This window comes from Rhinolophus ferrumequinum, chromosome 24 (genome assembly GCF_004115265.2).
Source record: "Rhinolophus ferrumequinum isolate MPI-CBG mRhiFer1 chromosome 24, mRhiFer1_v1.p, whole genome shotgun sequence".
Lineage (NCBI taxonomy): Eukaryota > Metazoa > Chordata > Mammalia > Chiroptera > Rhinolophidae > Rhinolophus > Rhinolophus ferrumequinum.
The window spans coordinates 36,751,412-36,772,640 of NC_046307.1; the positions used below are offsets into that span (position 1 = coordinate 36,751,412).

Here is a 21,229-nt window from a genome sequence, read left to right on the forward strand (position 1 = left end):
GTGTCCCTATAAAACAAGGTGACAGGTGTGGTTTTTGTTTTGTTTTGTTTTGTTTTTACTATTTCAGGACTTCTTGATGGAAACATTCATCATGTTCAAGGACCTCATCGGGAAAAATGTGTATCCTGTCGATTGGATGGCCATGAGTATGGTTCAGAACAGGTGAGTTTCATGTGTTTCCTGACAGCCCGCCACCCTGGCAGTCACTTACAGGGCGCAGGTGAGAGACTATGGCAGCGTTTCACCCCTGGTGAACATACATGGAGGTGTCACAGCTCCTTCCTTTCTATTTTTAAATCCTGGGAAACTCCTCACCAACCTTGCTTTTTTCTTAAATTTGTTTCTCCTTATGCCTTTTCATTTACCAATCTTCAAATACCAGTTACAACATCATACTTTGGAGGCAAAGTATTATTACAGTCTTATTACAATTATTTTAATTTCTTTCCACATAGAATATATTCTGTGACATATGGCAAAATAAATTTAGGAAACATTGGATTAAACAGCTTTGATCAGATTTCTGTGCTGCAGGACTTCTCAGAGCCTTTGATGTGCTAATGTGAGTCTCTAAATTAAGGACTTAGGATATAGCATTTCACAGATGAATTTGCCCAGGGAACCATTTGGTATGCATGTACGTATGTCTCTGTGTATACATATAGTACCTATTAGCGTCTCATAGAATACCAGTGTGACTCAAGTATAATTCGCATCAAACATGGCCCAGTACCTTAGATAAAAGTAATTATAGTAATTATAAGCAATTTCAGTCTTTAATGCTTCCTCTCAAATAGTATTATTTCAAGCAAATTAATTCAAATCATAGCACTCAGCAATATTTTACAGTATTCCCTTTCTCCACTCCTCTGTGTCTCAGTGTTTCTCAGATCCCATGGTTTACCCAAGTCTCTCTCAGGACCTTATTCTCAATTCCTATCCACAGACTCCTTGAAACGGGGTCTTCTTGGCTCCTCTCCTTCCGCTCTATCGCTTTCCTTTGGCTTCTTGTATTTGTTTTAGTCGTTTCCCATGGAAAGCCCTTCGCTCTACATGAGCTAGAAGTTTTTTACTCTCTGCCGATTACCCTTCTTCTAGGTCTCAAAAGCCAAGAATTGGCTTGCAAAGATAGAAATACCCGCAGAAAGTGGAAGAAGGGTAAACACAGACGTGGCAGAAGCAGAATTCTCTTTAGTGGGAGCAAAGAGGGAAGACTGTGAACATTTTTATGTATCAATAGTTTTGCCGTTGGATACAGTCTGAGAATTTCTATCTCATGTGTGTGTAAGAGCTGACTCCAGTCCCAGGTGGCCTCCAGTCCGTGCTTTTCTGTCCTCTGAAAAGCTGCTCTTCCACTAGCTGGATCCCTAAGTGCCTAACCAGGTGACACGATCAACACACTCACCCATGGTGCTCTTGGGGCCAGCTTTAGGGGCTGGTGAAGGAAAGGAGAGGTTTGTCAAGGCAGAAAGAAGTATTTGTCCGTGTATCAGAGCCTGGTAGGAGGAAGAAAATCAGCCCAGTCTGGGTTCACCTTGCCCTGATTCTCTGTTCATGTCACAGAGAGGGGAGACTGGCTTTTGTAGTGATTAAAGTGTTGGTGGAAAATTAGCCCAGACCATGTCGTGGGTCAGAGGCAGGTCCCTCCCTAGCCCTTACGTCAGGGCCAGCTTCCTCAGTCCCTGCACTCTAAAGGCTCCCGTGCATGGTTGAATGCCCTGGGGTCACCATCTTGAGATTCTAAATAATTTTTCAACAAGGAGACTCACGTTTCCATTGCGCACTGAGCCCAGCAGTGTGTAGGTAGCCAGTCATCGTGTATGTCACTGCTCAGCCATCTTGTGCTGTGGTAGGAGCCAGCTCCTACACTGCGTATGAGTCCCTCCACTGTCTGTCAGCTGCTCGACAACGTCTGGGGGTTCTGCCAAATTACATGACCTACCCTGTACTTGAGATACTTTCAACTACGCAGCGTTATCTACCATTTCATACATCTGTGACTTTGCAAACACTGTGACTCCACTCCCCTCAAATGCAACATAAAAGCGCCCTTCCAATTCTTGACCGTGTAATTTCTCCTTTGCTGATCCTTCTAAGATTCTCTCATGGTAGGAGAATGTGTTTCCTCTCTGTGTTTCCACACGCGCCCATATGATAACACTTACTCTCGTTATCTCCTCATACGATCGCTTCTGCCTCTAGAAAATGGGCTTCTTGAGGACACTCACTGTGTCCAGTTCGTCTCTGTGTTTCCAGCTCCTGTCACAGAGCCTGACATTCATAAATGTGTATAACGAGTCTGTGGATCCAGTGGGCACTGATTGATTAGAAGTTTAAAGAAATCGAATTCAAATTTGCCCAAGCAAAAAGAGAATTGATTGGCTCAGACAACTTAAAGATCCCAGAGTTATGGCTTCAGGCATAGATGTATCTAGCTGCTTGAACAGTGTCATAGGAAATCTGTGTCTCTACTTCTGCTCTCTTCTCTGTTGGCTTCGTTCTCAGGCAGATGCCCTCATTGAGGTGAGGAAGATGGGCTCTGGAAATCCCAGATACATGTCTTACTAGATTAGCGACCACAACAGAAAGAAAAAGCCTCTTCTTCAATAGGTGCGGCAAAAGTCCCAGGTTGATCTTCAAAAGCCTGGCTTGAGATATAAAAGCCCATCAAGAAACCTCTGTGGCCAGGAGCATGAAATGTTTCACTAGGCTTGGGTCACATGAAACTGGAAGGCGATAGTTAGCTCCTCCCAACACAAAAGAGGGGCTGGGGGAATTGTTGTGTAGAGGAGAGTCTTATCAGTGCGCAGGCATCTGAGGCAGTGTCCGGGGGACGTGAGCCAGAGAGGCTGCAGCCCAAGTAGGCCAGCCCCCACTTCTGAGTAGTGACACTCTTCCTGGAGGAAACGCAGGGAAGCGCTTTGGAGAAATGTCGGCTCCTGAAGTACCAGCTCGCAGTGTATGGACTTTACTTTCTTGGGCGGACAGGCCCCCAGAGATGATACAATAAGCCTTGTTTCTTCAACCCTAGGAAATTAGAATGTAATTTTTCTAGGGGACCCAAGAAAGTGGAGTTGACTCCAAAAGAGCAACATTTGTATCTGTTAAGGATCAGCTCAGTACTTATATCTCTACATTAAAAAATAAAAAAGTAAGGCTCAGAGACACAACCTGAGTGTCAAACTTCTTAGTTCTGCCACTTCTCTTTCTTGGGAAGTCATTTACTCTCTTGGAATCTCCTTAGCACAGTGCTGGTATCTCAGAAGAACTCGCTAAACGGAAGCCTTGCCATCTCCAGGTGCAGACAACAAACTTAGCCTTGGACTAGAGAAGCATGTACCTATTGTCACCCAGAAAAGATACCTGTTTTTCTCCTTGCGGGCACATCGATTAGTTAGTAGCTTCCTTCATCTTCAGGCCACAGTGCTCCCTTACTGCATTTATAGAGCGCTGGAAGTTTTCTCACTGTTTCTGCATCTCGTGCCATGTTATAATAGCTAACGTGTTAAGTACCCATCTCCACCTCTGCTGTGAATACTTTGCACATATTAGCTTGTTTACCCTTCACAACAACTTTATGATGTAGAACTATCCTGATCCACCTTTCATCTATGAGGGAACTGAGGCACAGAATAGATGAGGAACTCACTCAGTGTGGCACTGCTAATAAGAAAACAGAGGGGCCCTGCAATCAGAGCCCATGTTCTTAATTTCTACTCCTTTAGCCTGTAAAATAGGCTTGTATGTTAAGTGCATTGTGTACAGGTGCCAACTGTGCATATATTGGCTCAGATAGTTGAAAGAAGTCCAAAAAGGTAACTTGCCCAAGGTCATGCATCTTGTTAGGGAAAGATTTCAACATAAATTGGACAAACAGATCAGGTATCGCCAGATCAGTATTCTTCAGATCACCATTGTGAAAACTGTGGCAGCCTGAGCTCCATTCATTCCTGTGGCCAAGGCAAACTTCATATGTTGTCAGTCTGTACATTACAACTTCCTCCCTCCCTCCTTTCCTCCTTTCCTCCTTTCCTCCTTTCCTCCTTTCCTCCATTACTCCCTTCCTCCTTCCTCCCTTCCTTCCCTATATTTACATACAGTTATAATTTGTCTGTCTTCATAATTTCTCTATTATCGCTTATGATTTATGTATGTATGTATTCATCATATATAATTCATCTGCTTGTTGGAAGAGGGAATGGCATTTTCCAGATTTGAATGTCTCCTCAGCTGGGTGCTGTTTGTGTATGCAGACATAGTGACATGTCTACTGCAAGAAATACCGTCTGTTAGAGCATTTTTCTTTTTGGTAAGATGCAGCATTCAGTAAGATGTATTTACATGACATGGTTAATTTTTAAATGATCAAGTTCTTTATAATAGTGTAAATCAACAAAATTGTCCTCGGAACCTCTTTTCTCTTCCATCTACACCTTGGTTGGGAAGTCCAGCATTTTGAGGGGACTTGGGAATTTCTACACAGCCCTAAAGCTTCTCTAAATGGAATCAACCAACACATATTTATAGAGTGTCCTAGACATTCGGGACCTTGGGGAGTGGAAAGACCCATTTACTCCTTTGTCCCAGAAGGCAGGGGGCTTACAGTCTAGTTGGTGAGACGATGCATATTCCCAGGGAGCTATGACCACGTGCTGCAGCCACTGTAGTGAGTTCAGAACACAGAGAATGCCCAGAGCAGTGAGGGTTTACCACTGCCCGGGTTCAAATACTGCCTCCACCAGTTAGTAGTTCTGTGACCCTGGACAAAGTTGCTTAATCACTCTGACTCAGTTTGTCTCAGTTAAATGGGGCTACTAATAGTACCTATCACAAAGGATTTTTGTGAGGAACAAAATGAAATGAGATAATATATATAAAGTACTCAGAACAGGGTTTGACATATGGCACGCATTTCACAAGTATTAGCTATTATTTTTATTTTCACATTCCTATGGTCTGGGAATACCCAAAATATTTCACAGGAGAGACAAATCGAGGCTGGATCTTGTCTACTTTACCAACGACTTACTTCAAAGTCTGACATTGTCCTAAGCTCACAATAGGTCCGTAGTTAGGAGGTCACAATAGCTGACCCTAGGAAGTTGAGCAGGGCCGTGCCCAGCAATGCTATGGTGGCTCCATCAGTGCTGACAAATCCTGGGTGCCCACCTCCCCTTCTTCTGACCTACATGAATCTGCAGTGCCTACACCTTTATGTAGACCCCACCTCCTCCAGTCAGTATGGGTTCTTTAGCCAGAACAGCACACCTAACCCTGACGCCCAGCTGGTCACAGGATTCCAGATTCCAGGAGCTTTGCATCCCTAACTGGAATCCCAGGTTACTCAAGAAGCTGAGAAGTGTCAGGGACACTTGGGGTGAGCCATGCCCTGACACTCAGCTGGAATCTGCTGAGTCACTCTAACTCTTGGTGCATGGTTGTGAGGGAAGCAGCTTAAAGGCTCTGGGAGGATGGATTTCTCACTGCCTCAAGGGGAGGAATAAGAACTCCTTTCTCCTGGCCAGCTCTTTTATTTCCATCTTTAAGTTTTGACCAGCAGAATCCCGGAACGTGCCATGAGCCAGCAGGGGAAATGGGATTCAGAGAGCCCTTCTCCTTCCCTGCAGCATTCTCGCCAAAAGGGCACGCCCGCCTTCTGTTTCCTCTTCCATTCACATCGTACAAACTGTGGGTGTGGGATGATTGTCACATCCGAGTGTTTTCAGCCTCAGATCCTCCTGCCAGAGCTACAAGGTGGCCGGGCAGTTAAGGACACCCACTGCCATTTGCTGAGGACCCCTGTGTGCTCAGGCCCTGGGGCCACCGGCTCCCTACACCGCAATTTCCTTTAATCTCCACAGTTGGGGCAGCTAAGACTCCCGGGGCAGCTAAGACTCCCATCGCTCAAGCTGCCAGCTCCAGGCCACAGCACAGAACAGGCTTGCTCCGGCTCTGTGTGCCCCTTCCATCCCTGCATGCAGCCCCAGGACTAGTGTTTGTGGTGCATTGAGGCCTGCTCGGGAGACAAAACAGCCAGACTCTTGGTTGCCTCCAGTAACGAGGATTTGTTCTACTCCACGGCGGGGAGCAGGAAGCTGGGCAGCCAGTCCAGGGGCTGCAGTGAGGCTGCTTGGGGAGCGGTTTTCAGGATGCCACCCTCGGGGTTGGCTCCCCTTTCTGCCAGCTTCTTCCTACTCACAGCAGCTGACGCGCTTGCGTACGACTTCTGCTTTCTCCCAGAATCATCTGCTCATGGCTCTCACTCAGGGCCCCAGTGCACTGCACTCTCCCTGGTTTTTCTGCTCTGGGACTGCCTAAAGGGCTTTGATCTACTTCTCTCCAGGTCTGGGTGCCCTCGCTGGGTACCCAGAAGATCACCGTTAGGCTGCTGGCTCCCCATGGAAGACTGCCGGAGTCGCGTGTTGGCCCTGCACACACTCCATAGCTGTGGGCAGGGCAGCGGGACAGTAGGGATAGTTGAAGAGGCTCTGTGCGCATGGTGGGCACGCGTGCAAGCTGGCCTCCAGGGAGCCCCTATGTCTTTCTGGTTCATTGCAAAGGCTTTGGAGGAAGATGAACCTGAGATTGGGTCTGGACTCTGCTGCGTTTTAGCTGTGCGAATGTGGGGAAATTATTTGATCTTTCCAGTGCTGAGTTTCCTCTTCTGTTAAGTGGATGTAGTAATAGCATCTACCTCCGTTTGTGGAATTAAATAACGTCTGCAGAGCACGTAGCACAGGGTCTATGAATGATAATTAGGAATCTTCTGTCATTGCTGTTATTAATAAAGTGAGATCACAACTTGTGTTGAACAGAATTACAGACATTTCCTTATGGCCAGGGTAGCGTGGCGCTTAAATACTGATGTTCTAAAGATAGCATACCTTTGTTTAAATCTCGGTTCCACATGTACTAGCTGGGTTTTTGGGAAGCTTACTCACATCTCTAAAATGGAAACAATAGCTAACTCAAGAATTAGTGTGAAAATTGAAAAAAGAAAAAAAGAAGGAATCCATGCAAAATACTGAGCATGGAGCCTGGCTCGCTCCCAGTCACTGTGGCTGTGATTGTTATCGACCTTACAGAGCCTGCTACGTACGCTTCACAGATGAGAAGCAGGTAGTTTAGGTTGAGATGTGATGATGAACTTTGTTGTCAGCAATTCAAGTTCATTGTTGAAAGTAACAGCAAGAGTTGAATGTGTTTTCATTCTAACCCTCTTCATCATATTAGTGCTAGACTTTAAGTACGATTTTTTTTTTAAAGAAGAAAAAGGAGAAGACAAAAACCTACTTTGTTAAATCCAAACATGGGAAACCACACTTAAGTGATGTTCTGATTCCCAGAGGGTGGCTGCAGAAGAATCCAGAGAGAGAGAGAGAGAGGAAACTTGATTTACTGTCCCCCAGCCCCCATCTGCCACCAGTTTCCACCATCAGCCCTGGGGGGCTGATGAATTTCTGGTAGTAGCACTGGCCTTTGAGAGCTGGAGACAAGTTTGGGCCAACAATCAAAACAATGACTGTTATTGAAACTACTGACAGGTTTGTTGCTGCTGAGAATTACAAAATTCCTCGTGCTGGTATCATATTAGAGAGTCCAAAATGTTTGTACATAATATGACAGCCACGTCACGCATTTCCGTCTGGGAATCCGATACAGATCTTCAAGGAAAAAGATACAGATGTTTCTTCAAAAGTATAGTAGCACATGACAGAAGAGCAAAACCAAAGAAATCTCACTTTCTGGCAGCCTGACAGGGTGGCAGATTTTTGTGGGTCTTTTATTTCCTGTCTGCACATGGCCCTGCCTGCTGCAGAACGGGTTGCTGGCTGCTCCCTGTCCTCTGACTGTTCATTTTGCTGTCAGTCCCTGCCTTTGGAAGAAAAACGAAGCAGCCCAAAGTGGCCATAGCTGCCACGTTACTATTATCTCCATGTATCAAGCGCTGTGCTCAGAGCTTACCGTGTATTCACCATTACATGCTGCAGTGACCCTAGGAAAGGGGTTACATTGCTGCTGTTTCACAAGCAAGGAAACTGAGACGTCAAAGGTGATATTAACACGTCCCCAACCCACACAGAGGGGAAGTGGCCAAGCCAGAAATCACATCCAATTGTGTGTGTGTGTGTGTGTGTACGAATCTTGCGATCCCAATACCAGGCTGCGTGCCATCTTTGTTTAACATTTAAGTGTTTAAGGAACAAGTAGCCCAGAGTTCCTTACAAGTAATGTCAGATAGTGCAGGTGCCAAAGAAGCCTTACCTACGCTCTTAGCCCACTCAAAGTACTTGCAGCTTTCGTGGACATTTCCCATGCATCCCAAGAGATTCCTACTTATTTCATTCTCTGGGCTTTCTCTGGCTGCAGGAGAACACTCAGCCACCTGAAGGGCAGGCCAGAAGTGCTAAAGGGGACTTATTGTTCATGTAAGAGCAACTTCCAACCAGGGAGGAGCTGGCATTAATGGGTAAATAGCCCAGCTTCCTCCCCCTGGGAGGGAACACGTCAGCTGTGCAGGTGTGTTCTGTACAGTCTCTCAGAGGTTCTTCAGCAGAACTGAGTCCCCGTTATTACCCACAGCAATAACCTTTAAATAAACACTTCCTTTACTGGCTGGCTTCCTGTTGAGTCTCAGGTAGGCCAAACAGGCATTTTGCCTGGGTCAGCCACTCCATAGAGAAATTATTAATTGGCCATGGTCATCAAAAATTATAGGCAAAAGTACAGGTACGAGCTGGCCACTGCCCTCTAAGGTTTTGCACACACAATGGAGATTTGGCCACAGTTGGCAAGTGACTACAAACATCCAGGAGAGAATGATGGTGGCTTAGTTCAGGTAGTGGGATCATGAGAAGTAGCGAATTCTGGACATGTTTTTAAAGTAGTGTTAAGAGGATTTGCTGACAAGCCAGGCGTAGAATGTGGGAGAAAGAGAAGTGAAAGATGCTACCAAATGTCCCCCCACCCCCTCTAACAATTAGAAGAATGGAATTGTCCTTAATGGGATGGGGAAGCGACAGAAAGGGCAGGTAAGGAAAGTTGAGTTTTGACATGTATTGATTGACATGTCTATTAGTCATGCAAGTGAGGCTATAGAGCAGAGAGCCGAATGGAAGCTAGAGCTCAGGGAGAGGCCCGGGATGAAGCCGTGTGCACTTGGGAGTCAAAGGCACGTAGATTGGAGAACAGATGAGATCACGGCGGGAGCCTCTGATTTCAAGGAAAGTACAATCTAGTGCAGGAGACACATTACTGAGTCAGACAAATAAATCATCCTACACCATTACGAATGCTGGGAAAGGAAGTTGCAATGAATAGCCTTTGGGGAACACAAAGATACAGCACACCCTGCCCTAAAAGAGATTAGAAGGAGCGTGGTATTCTACAAAGGAAGAGCACGGCCATGTACTCCGAAAACAACCAGAAGCACAGGAAAATAGTGAGAAACGAGTCTGGGGAAGAAGATTGGGGTCCAATCATGCAGGGCACTGACTGTGAAAAGACAGAGTCTGGGCTTCGCCTGTGAATAGCAGGGAGCCGTTCACGTGGGTGATTGACGTGTTTGGACCTGTCCTGTAAGGCCAGGGGCGCGACAGATAGGAGACTGCAAGATTACTCAGTAGGGCTTGGCCAGAGGAAGGAGAGGAAAAGATGGACGGGAAGACATTTAAGAAGAAACACAATTTGACAACAGGCACCAAAATGTTAAATGTGCATAACATTTGATCAGTATTACCATTTCGGGGCGAAGACTGGAGAAGAGATGCATGCAGGAGGTGCATGGTACACAGAGAAGAGTGATCACTGCTTATAACAAAAATGGCTGTGGGACAACAGAAAGGTCCAGCAATAAAAGTCTCCTTAAATAAACTGTTATGCATCCGTACAATGGAATGCTTTCCAGAGTAAAAGGGATGATATATCTGAGTTCAATGGCATGAAAGGAACACAGACTCTATTGCTGAGTACAAAAACAGGCTGTGAAGCAGCATTTATTGTTTAACCCCATTTATCAAAATGGTATCTGTAAAATATCGTTTGTGCATATAGTCTAGGGAGACCTTTGAAATTAGGTTCTTCAAAATGTCAATGATGGTGGTCTCTAGATGGTAGGATTTGGTGATGTGCTTTTTGTTTGTTTATTTGTTTAGGGAGGGGCAGTTTCTCTATCTTTATGAACGGCATGAATTTTCTGCCCTAAGCATGTAATCGTTTAAACAAAATCGTATACATTTTCCAAAGAAAGTCAAACAGATGGTCCTTGAGTCTTGCAAGGTAAACATGGCCTCATGTCTGCGGTATGAGCAGGTGTCACGATGTGGTCAGCTGACCTCTCCCTTGAGTGTTTGGGCCCCTCCCTGAAGGCTCTTGGTCTGGGGCGTGTGGGAGGGGAGGACGCCTGAGGCAGCAAGCTCACGTGGTCTGGTGATCTCCCCCCTTCCAGGGTCTTCCTGAGAGCTATCAACAAGTTTGCAGAAATCATGAACCAGAAGTTCCTGGAACACACGAACTTTGAGTTCCAGGTGAGTAGGAAGCCCTCTTGGTGGCTCGGGTGCCCTGGCAGGGCTGATTCTCCATCAGACAAACCTCAAAGCGCACACAGATATGCCCGTGTCTCTGGGGGCTTCCACACAGGGGTGTGGGCAGGGAGGGAAGTACTCAGGGTTTGGAACCGGTCCTTGACTAGTCATTAACTGAGCAGCATATGCAAATGTGACTGCATAATGAATCTTGTGCTAAAGAGCAGACTTGCATTCACTCATTGTCAGAGGGGGTGCCACCTTTTAAAAATGGATGACATTTTCTTACTTTATTCACTGGAGCTTAGAGAGCCACTCATAGACACTGAAAAATACAGCTCTCTTGTACATCTCTGTGACTTCCTGATACCTCCAGAAGTCACTTTTAGTGCTCAGACAAGACACGGGGCCTCTGTGAGATATGTGTCCTCAAAGCATTTCCCTGGGGCAAATAGAACGATGCTTCTGCTCAAGACCCAGGCAAGAAAACCAACTCTCCAAAGCCCTGTGGAAAAGTCCAGGCTGCTACCTGTGGCTGGAATTGTGAGAGAAGGCCCCTCAAAGGGAAGTCCTTGCTCCCCAGGACCTCTTGCAGTGCAAGCTTAGGGAATGAACTGGGGCGATGGTGTTTTCTGCCAGCTCACCTGGGCTTCAGGCCCTGCTGGGGCCGTGGCCTCTGACCAGCTGAGCACCTTGGGCGCGGCCTGCCCTCCATCCAGGCCTCAGAGGACTCATCTGTAAAATGCTCACATGTCCCCTTTGTGCTTCGTAAGGTTTTCCAGAACTGGAATGTGCCAAGGTGCTGGCTGGAGGAATTCTGTAAGGTCCCACCAGTTTCCTTGCAAATACTCCTTCCTCAGAGAGACCTCCCCTGCCTGACTCCTGTCTGAGGCCCCCCCCACCAACCCCACGGTCATTGCGTATCACCACTTAGCCTGCTGTAGTCTCTTTAAAGCACTAAATGTTATCTTATTGGCCCACGTGCACATTGTCTCTCTTTCCTCCAGTAGAACGTAAGCTTCCTGAGTGCCAGGACTGTCTTACAGACTCTGCTCTGTGCAGGGCACACAGTAGGTCTCCTTGGGAAGGGGATGCCTGGGCTAAGCCCTCCGAGATCCACTCTGCTGGAGAACACTCGCCTATAAGTATTTAATACACGTTATCTTTGAATAAGATTCTCGCCCACTACCTTGCATTTAAATCAGGCAATTGAACTATGACGATAATGAAGATAAAAGAGTAGCTGCCATTTTTTGATGGCCGATGCTCATCCCATGAGAAGCATTTTGTGGGCATTCCTTTCTCAGGCCTTATAATGACTGTTACTATTATCTTCCTGCTGGAAAGATGTAGGAACTAAGACTCCAAGGCGATAAGTAGATGGCCTGAAGTCACACAGCATGTCAGTGCAGAGCTGGAACTAAAGCACAGTGGTGGCTGGCACTAAGCCCGCAGATGTCCCGTCCACATACGGAGTTTCCCTCCACCTTGGGTTCACTGCCTGGCGGGGCCTGGGTTATAAATCTTTGACGTGGAAACAAAACATGTCACGTTGGCTGTTTGAATCGGTAGAAGTGTTTGATCCCCTTCCAACACGGCCCAGATGCCCGCAGGCTCTGGTTCCCAGGACGTTCAGGGAAGCTGATGAAGCCATTGCTCATTGGAGGGGCAGCTGGGAATGACACACCTAGGGGCCAGTGGCAAGGCAGTGTTGGGGCCATAAAACTGCTGAGAGGTTTGTTCCTCTCTTTCTGTGGGCAGTGGCAATGACAGCCTGGGACCTATTTTCCTGACTCTGGCTCTCCCCTGCCCCCGTGGTCTGAAGGGGTACTTTCCAAAAGAAGCTTAGCTTCAGTCCTTCAGGCCATTCTTTTAGGTTTTAGCCTATTTTCCTGAAAGCAAATCTGCATCTGAGAGATGCCAGAGAAGTGGGCGTTTCATACACGGAGTGTTCGAGCTTATGAGCTGTGTGACTTTAGGCAAATTACTTGACCTCCCTGTGCCTCAGTTTCTTCGATATCAAATTATGACACTAATAGTAGCAATCTCATTGGACTGTTGAAAGGATTAAGTGAATTAATTTACATAATGTTCTTGGAACAGTGCCAGAAACATAGTAACTATTTAATATTAGTTCGTGGTAATTATACTAATTGTTACCATTTTGATGATGAAGATGGTCCTAAATGTGTCAGGTCTTGGAGCTCATATGTCAGTCCCTGGTAAACAGGAAGTAGGGAGACATCTTTCTGGTCCCCACCACATTGCCGAGGGCTGTCATACCCACAAGATTTTGTAAAACCAGGAAAGTAGCCAACATCACAAAATGAAATGTCCCTTTTTCTAATGAGACTTCCATAGATATTTATTGAAAAGCGCTCAAGAACAGGATCATTTTTCAACCTTATCTGTGTTCTCCTCACCCCATGTTCTCCTCACCCCAAGCAAGAATGGATTTGTTCTCTGTACCCTGCCTGGAACACGCCTTGTTTTCTTCTTACGATTTCATTAATTATGCATTTAATGTCGGCAGGAACAGCATCCATCAGTGAGCACGGCGGCAGCCGCTGTCCAGAGGAAGGGCAGGTGTGATGGCATTATCGCTAATGTCCTTTCTGGAACTGTGGCTTTATGACTCATTCACAGGGCAGAAAGCAAGAAGCTCTGTGCTGTCACTCTGTAGGGGACAAGACCTGGAAATTACAAAAATGATGCTTCCTGCTTGGGGCTAAACTAATTTGCATTTCCCTAGCCCTATTCAGGATGCTGGGCCCTGGCACGCACCTCCATTTGCATGGTCAGGGAAGACCAAGAGAGGATTTGGAATTCAACTCAGCAAGGATTTTTGTTTAAGAGTAATTTTCAGGAGTCCAGGCTATTGCAACGTGCTTTGAGGGATTCAGAAGCACAGCAGAATACATCCCTGCCCTCAGTGACCAGGTAGTCTTGATAGTAAATCAAGCTATTGAAATCCATCTTCTAGCAGCCAGGCTTTTGAAGAAAGTGATTAACCATTCTTAGGCATCTACTGAGGACACTTTGATTCTCATCCTAACCCTGTTAGGTTGGGATATACCCATTTTACTGGTGAATAAACTGAGCTTCAGGAAAGTGGTTGACTTTCCTGTTAAAAGTCGTCTACTCATTGGGGCTGCTGGGATTCAGGCTTATCTGCAAAGCCCAAGCTCTTTCCACTCTTCCGTACTGTGCCTTTCAAATCTACGAGACAGCTCTATTTAGCTCCAGAAGCACCGCTGCCCTTGTTAGCTCTTGCTGGCCCTGGGATAGAGAGCACTCCAGTGATTGGCTGTCGGATTAGACTCTCCCTGTTGGAAACTCTGATTGGCCCAGGATTCAGTGGTTATACCTCGGATGTGCTCTTTGGCTCCAGGAAAATTGTTTCTGCCTTAGGCAGCTGTGATTGCTGCTAAGGTCGTTCTCTCTACTTGGGAAGCTCTGATTGCCTCTGCGATTGATCATTCCAGCCTTGGCCTGGAGGCATTTCTGCATCTGGTTCTGGGCACCAGACCACTTTGGGGTCATTTCTCAACCTGTGCTGGAGACCCTGTGAAATGAAAAGCTTCCAGGATATTCCCAGCCCTTAGTGGATGAGGGCAGGATGAGGGCAGGTTTGGTGTTTGTAATAGGAAATGTAACCAGTAATGGTAAAAAAAAAAAAAAAAAAAGGTGCGGAAAGAAAGGAGCACTCACGGAAGCCTGGATGAGCGCATAGCACCGCCTGCAGGGAGGCTCACTGTGGGACGGCCCCACCTGGCAGACAGATGGTCACAGTCTTGGGACAGGCTTCTGTGGCCCTCCCTGCTTCAGCTTGAGGGCCCAGACAACCTCTGGCCTAATGTCCCTAAGCCGAGTCCATAAGTGGAAACTTCCAGAATCAACAGCATCTATCCCCGAGTGGTGATGGGGGCTGTGCCTTTGTCACTCAGAGGAGGGCACAATGATTGCATTTCAACCCAGTGCGGGGCACTTTTTTTTCTTTTCAGTTGGAATCTGGAATAAATAATGATTCCAGGCCATTGAGAAAGAATCTTGTAGGATCAAAAATCCTCGATCTTTGTGCTGTAAAGACCATAAAACATCAGATGAACCAGTGAAAACCTTAACCAACACAAAAGCTAAAGGAAACTGAGAAAGGAAAAGAAAAGTGATTTTAGCAGAAGAGCAGAGTGAATAAAGAATACAAGTTCTGGAGTGAGATTAACTTGGATTCAGATGCCAGCTTCACTATGCTTTAGCTGTGTGACCCTGAGCAAGTTAGTTAACCTCTCTGGGCCTCGATTTCCTGATCTCTAAAATGGGGGGAATAATAATACAAATCTCAGAGTTTCTCAGAAGGATTTAAGAATGCCTGCAGAGTGTGGGACTCATGAATGAACTCATTCAACAAATATTTCCTGAGACACAACGCTAGACACTAATTAAACAAGAGTGAATAAAAGATGAGATTCTTGCCTGCATGGTGCTTACTTGCATCCAGTAGAGGAGACAGAAAATAAGTTAGTTCTGATTAAAATATGTCCTAAATCCTGTGAATAGGGTGTAATGAGGGTTAATAATGGGTGGATCTACTTGAATCTTAGTAAGTTAGGAAGGCTTCCCAGGAAGTGATTTTTGAACTGAGAACAAGACTGAGTAGGAGTTTACCAGATAGAGACTTCCTCACTTAGTCCTTATAACTACCGCCTTTAGATACCATTAGCCTCATTTTCCAGATGAGGAAACTGACACTCCAAGACATAGGGTAACTTGCCTGTGATAATGGAACTGGTAACTGGATTGGAATCCTGGAAGGGAACGCAACAGTATCTATGAAAACAAACAACAAAGATAATAACAACAAAATCTGCATAGACTCTGCATCTTTACAATTTCAACTCTAGAAATGTATATACTACATTATCATCTCTCATGCATAAAGATGTATAAACAAGGACGTCGATTACAGCACTGATGCTAAAGAAAAAAAGCTGGAGTCAAGCTAAATATCTACAAATAGGGAATTGGTTAAAATGAAAGTACATCTTTATAGCAGAATGCCATGTAGCAATAAAAGAGAATGCAGCAGATCTGTATATGCTAATACGGAAACATCTACAACACAGATTTATGAGAAAAAATAGCAAAGTACAGCAGATTATTTAAAAAGATGTCTATACATATATTTGTTTATACATAAAACATTTTTGGAAGGATATCCAGGAAATTATTAAGATTTTCTTCCGAGAAATTAGATGAGGGTCCAAGATTGGAGATAAAATAACTTTTATTGTTTAATCTTTTCTACCAATTAAATTTTTTTTACCATGTATGTATTACTTTTATAATTTTTAAAGTGTACTTGTAAATAACTAAATTCTGGTTACACCCACTAGCAATATGGCTTTGACTGGATTTCACTGTTCACATCTATAAAATAGGGGAGTTGGATCAGATAACCCTTAAATTTATTCCAGCTCTAATCTTCTATTGTCCTATGATTTCAAAATATTAAATTCCCGGTCAAAAATCACTTCACCTCTTTCCCAGGGAGAAGGGAGCCATGTGTTTTGCAAAAGCCCCTCTGGCTTTTTTGAGCCAGCTGAGCTGGGCACTTAGGAGGAATGCCACTGGGGAGCTTGGGGCAGGGAGGAAAGAAAAATCTGAGACCTCTTGAAACAACTGGAGAATTTTTCTAACAATATGGTGATCAATAAATATTATCTGGAGCCCAGCTCCTAGTCAAGCCATTGTGATGATAATGGCATGAGAGATCCAAATACATGGAAGACAAGAATGCTTGGCACTTGTGGAGCTTACAGTTGGAAAAGACAGGGCATACCCATACTCTTCAAGCAACGCCACTGCCACACCACCTCTCCTGAGTATTTGGCATGTGCCAGGCCTGTGGTGGATGTCTTCATGTGCATATCGTTTCATGCAGCACGTAGAACAATCCTTCCCGGGAGTCACCATGATTTTTCTCATTGTACAGGTAAGGAAAACGAGGCTCAGAAAGGTCACTGACCAAAAGACAGCCCAGCTAGTGGGAGCTAGAACCGGTATCCGCAACCTGTTCTGGGAGACGCTGACACTTGTGCTCTTCACCGCTGGAGGGCGCTGTCGTGGGAAGTGAGCGGAGCCCAAGGCTGGGTGCAGAGGAGTAGCCCCAGATCTGTGGTCGCGCATACTAAGGGCTCCTCCATTCAGAAGGGATTGGGCATGGCCATCTGGGAAGGCTTCCTGGAGGAACTGGGTCTTGAACAGGCTCTGATGAAAGACTAGGACTCAGACGCTGCAGGTGTGAGGACCTCTGTGAGTGAAGCCAAGGAGGCCGGGATGCTCGCGTTGTGTGTGTGCCGTCTGAGCAGACCAGCCCTCGGGAACAGGCAGGGTGTCGAGGGTAAAAACGCTGGAAAGGGAATGAGGCCTGAAAACCCAGGTCAGTGCCTCGGACCTGATTCTTGAGGAGCAGGAGTCAAGCCAGAGGGAAGGGCAGAGGCCCCCGGAGTGCCCAGCGGCACCTAGCTGTGGCCACTGCTCACCTCTCAGACGCTACACAAAACCGCTGACCATGACAGCCGACGCCCTCCCCTCGGTTCCAACGACCGCCCCACAGAGTCCCATGGCAGGGGCTGGGGTGAGGTGCGCATGGGCACCATTTCTCATCACTAAGGAAAGGACGCACAGCAACTCTGGCCCACGAGGATCTTCATGGAGGAAAGCCAAAAGGAAATCAGACCCACGCTTAAGTATATACCCGAGAGAACTGAACACACGTCCACGAGAAAAGTTATGTGTAGCTGCTCATAGCAACGTGAGTCACAATAGCCAAGAGGTGGAAACAATCCAAATGTCCATCAATAGAGAACAGACAAACACAATGTGATCTATCCATATGGTAGACTAGGATTCGGCGATAAGAAGAAATGAAGTACTGACACATGTGACATCATAGATGAACCTTGAAAACTTTATGCTTAGGGAAAGGAGCCAGACACGAAAGGTCATGTATTTTATGAGTCCACATCTATGAAATGTCAGAATAGGCAAATCCACGGAGACAGAAAGTAGATTTGTGATGCCAGGGCCTGGGGGAGGAAGAACGGGAAGTGACCTCTGATGGGTAGAAGGTTTTTTTTTTGGGGGGGGTGGGGAAAATGTTCTAAAATTAGATAGTGGTGATAGTTGTACTACCTTGTGAATATACTAAAAACCATCAAATTATACACTTTAAAAGGCGAAATGTGACGATATGTGAATTCTACTTCAATTTGAAAAAGAAAGTCAAGAATGGGGTGAGAGACAAAACGTTTTTGAAAGACGAAGTCGGGCAGAAGAAAGAGCAAGAGGCTCGACTACATCTCACATGTCTATGTGTTCTCAGACATGTTGGTGGACGTTTCTGGACTTATTCTCGAAAGTAACAGCAATTCACCTTACTTTGCCATATATATCTAATTCCTACTGTATACTGATTATTCTGGTGAAATCCCCCAGAACCAGAAATTCCTCACTTTAAAAATAGCCCTTTCCATGTCCTGTGACCAGGTGTTCCCTTTTCCTGGCTTTTTGTTCCATATCCTGGTCTTAAATAAGAGGAGCTGTGAGCTCTGGACTTAAGCAGACCAAAGCAGCACACTTTCAAAACCTGCAAGTTATGGGGGTGCCAGGAGGAAAGTTAGTCTGAGTGGCCCCTCGGGAGACCCGACCTGCGCTGTGTGTTTGGATAAGCGAGAGGTTACTGCGGAAACAAAGGGCTTGGGATCTGATTCTAGAGGTTATGGGAAGCATTTGGAGGTCTTGGAGGAAGGGAACGATAGGATCCACCTTCTTTTAAAAGGTCCTTGTGGTTTCTGTGTGGTGAGTTGACTTTATAGGGGCCACAAGCCGGGAGGTTGCCTCACTGCACCCTGTGAACAGCTTGGTCTTCTGGACGCTGACAGATAAGGTTTCAAGTAAAGGAAAGTATATTCCCTCCACAGAAGAGGAGCAGCATGAGCTGTGTGACCACTGCCCTAACCCACGTGCTGACAACACCTGGCACATAGATGATGTTCAATAAATGTCTTCATGCATCCTCAGCCAAAGACTGACTGTCACGTGGAAAGAGCCCTGAACATTAATCAGAAGGCCTGGGTTCAAATCCCAGCTATGCCTCAGTCTCCTCATCTGTGAAATGGAACTAATAATAGCTACCCACTTTTGAGAGCTGAAAAGAGGGAGGCATGGGAAAGCGCTGGCCCATGGTAAAAATGGGGGTCTTGCTTTGCTTCTTTCTGAAACTGGAACGCCATGCCCATTTAAAAGTAATACCCCAGGCAACAGTTTTGTGGTGACCAAGGATAGCTGCCTTTTCCTCCCTCTTGGCCATCTGGTACCACCAATGAACATCTCTGAATTAAGGAGAAGGGTCTCAACAGTGGGTGATTTCTCTAGCCAGATGTACCCCTCCTCTTGCTCTGCAGTATTGACAGGGGTAGGCTTTGTCCAGCAGAGTCATCCCCCTCTGCTCCTGGCAAGGTCTTGGCATCTTGTAATAATCGCCCTCAAGCACCCAAGGAGCCAGCTTGTACTATTTGCTTCAGTACCAAAAGAACCATTAGAATAATGAAAAGAACAGTAAGGTTACCAAGTGCTTCTGGGCTCTTATTGAGATCCATGCCTTTGCACACATCATCCCACGCCGTCAGCCCTCTGCAGTGGGGAGAGGGTACCCCTTTTGCAGACGGGCTCACTGAGGCTCAGCAACGCCTTGGTTCGGGTCTCCATCTCTCGGGTTCTGTAGCCTGTATCAATATCGCTGTCACTGTGGCTAAGCCTTTGGAGCACTGGCCATGCACTGACCCCTTTGCTGTCTGTTTCACGCATGCTGGTGGAGTGGCTTCTATTAGTCCTTGCATTTAGCACCAGCAGATCTTGTGAATGTTAAAATTATGACAAGCCTACATCCAAGCTGAGCCCTCAGTGTTCCTAGCACTCAAATGAGTATTAGAATCACCCCGAGTGCTTGTAAACATGCAGATTTCTGGGGCCTGAGTCAGTGGGTCTGGGGTGGGGCCCAAGAAATTGCACACCTAACAATTTCCCAGGTGATACTGCTAGCCTGGGGCCACATTTTGAAAACATTGAACGAAGGGGCAAAATATTCTAAGCCAGAATGGGTTGCTGGCTGGTTCTCTGAGCTGTTGGGTGAATTCAGGGGGACACCCAGAGAGGTTGACAACCCCTGAAACGTTCCTCCCTCACCACCCTCCAAGACTAAGGCTGAGGAACCAGCTCACCGGGGCACTCAGCTGGGGCGAGAAATTTGTCTTTCAAAAAACAAGTTGAAAAACAACCAAAGAAAAGCAGCGCTAACATCCTCCTTCTTGCCCAAATCCTGTTGTCAGAGAGGGGACGTGGTCGGCGCCTAGCGAAATGCATCCATTGCCCTCGCTTTGGCCAGGACGTCGATTTCAGAGTCAGTGCCAGTTAGAAAATTGCAGTGCACAGAATCACACTGGTTCTGCCTCTCCCTCCTGCCATCTTCATAAGTTATTCACATTACCCAGCAGTTAAATATGCCTTCCCACTTCAGACCCTCTTCATGACTGTTCTCTACTCCTTCCTTTACAGCTGTGGAATAACTATTTTCATCTGGCGGTGGCTTTTATCACTCAGGATTCCCTGCAGCTGGAGCAGTTCTCACACGCCAAATACAACAAGATCCTGAATAAGTACGTTGCATGTTTGGGTCTCCTGAAGGGAGAGTTTCGTGGGCATCTCTGAGGTGGTGCCTGAAGCAGGTGTCTTTTGTTCCTCCTAGGTACGGGGACATGAGACGGCTAATTGGCTTCTCCATCCGGGACATGTGGTACAAGCTTGGTGAGTAGGCACACGCATCCAGACAGACACAGCTGCACTCGCCCAGCTCCTTCTTGAAGACCATCTGTTAGAAGGCCACAGGGGTTTCAGCAGTGGGAGCTTGAAATAACAGTTTATCACTGTATGCACCACGGGTCCGTAATAAGTGTCTGATGAGAGAGGTCACCCATCCCCATCTCCCACCCACCCCAGATCTGCTTCTGCTTGATGCCTCTGAGGGGTCATGATGTCAAATTAGAATTTACAAGAAGGAGGAAGGGCGGGGCTGCTGTGGGAACTCACGTCCTTACACGACACACGTGTGCTTCCCACTGATTGGTGGGCCATCTGCATCCTGCTCTTACGTGATGTTGTGATCTATAAGAGACCCTCCACCTTCATGGGGAAGAGTTGGTTCAGTGGAAGACAAGGGTCTTTTGTGACATGATTTGAGCTGGAAGGTGACCCCCGAAGCTGTCCCTGGCCTGGTGAGCTTCAGGAATCATGTATGAGCTGAGTGGTACGTGTGGGAGGAAGGAAGGGAGATGCAAACAGGGAGACATTTATTGAGCATCTGAGTCAGGCCTGTGCTAAGGAGATCTTTTTTAATGTTCACATTACCTGCTGCAAGATGGAAAATCTCCCCCCTCCTTTTATTGATCTGGAAACTCAGTGTGGGAAGGAACTTGCTTGAGATGAAACAGCTGCAACTCCCAGAGCTTGCTTTTGCTTCCAGGAGGATAAGGGCTACATACTTTGCTAGAGGCCTGAATCCTGCTCCATAATATGTGCTGAAAGGATGGATGGATTAATGAAGAGTAATGAGTGACGAGCTAGTTTCACCTCTGGTTTCTGGAGCCCTC

General features: G+C 46.3%; 1 protein-coding gene across 1 annotated transcript in view; it reads left to right on the plus strand.

Annotated features, from left to right (window-relative positions):
• Positions 1–21,229, plus strand: part of DOCK2 (dedicator of cytokinesis 2) — a 369,901-nt gene that overhangs the window by 286,337 nt on the left and 62,335 nt on the right. Inside the window, exons 29-32 of the mRNA XM_033096340.1 lie at positions 68–162; positions 10,448–10,526; positions 20,139–20,239; positions 20,329–20,387. Coding sequence (XP_032952231.1) covers positions 68–162; positions 10,448–10,526; positions 20,139–20,239; positions 20,329–20,387 — 334 coding nt within the window. The remainder of the gene's footprint in view (positions 1–67; positions 163–10,447; positions 10,527–20,138; positions 20,240–20,328; positions 20,388–21,229) is intronic.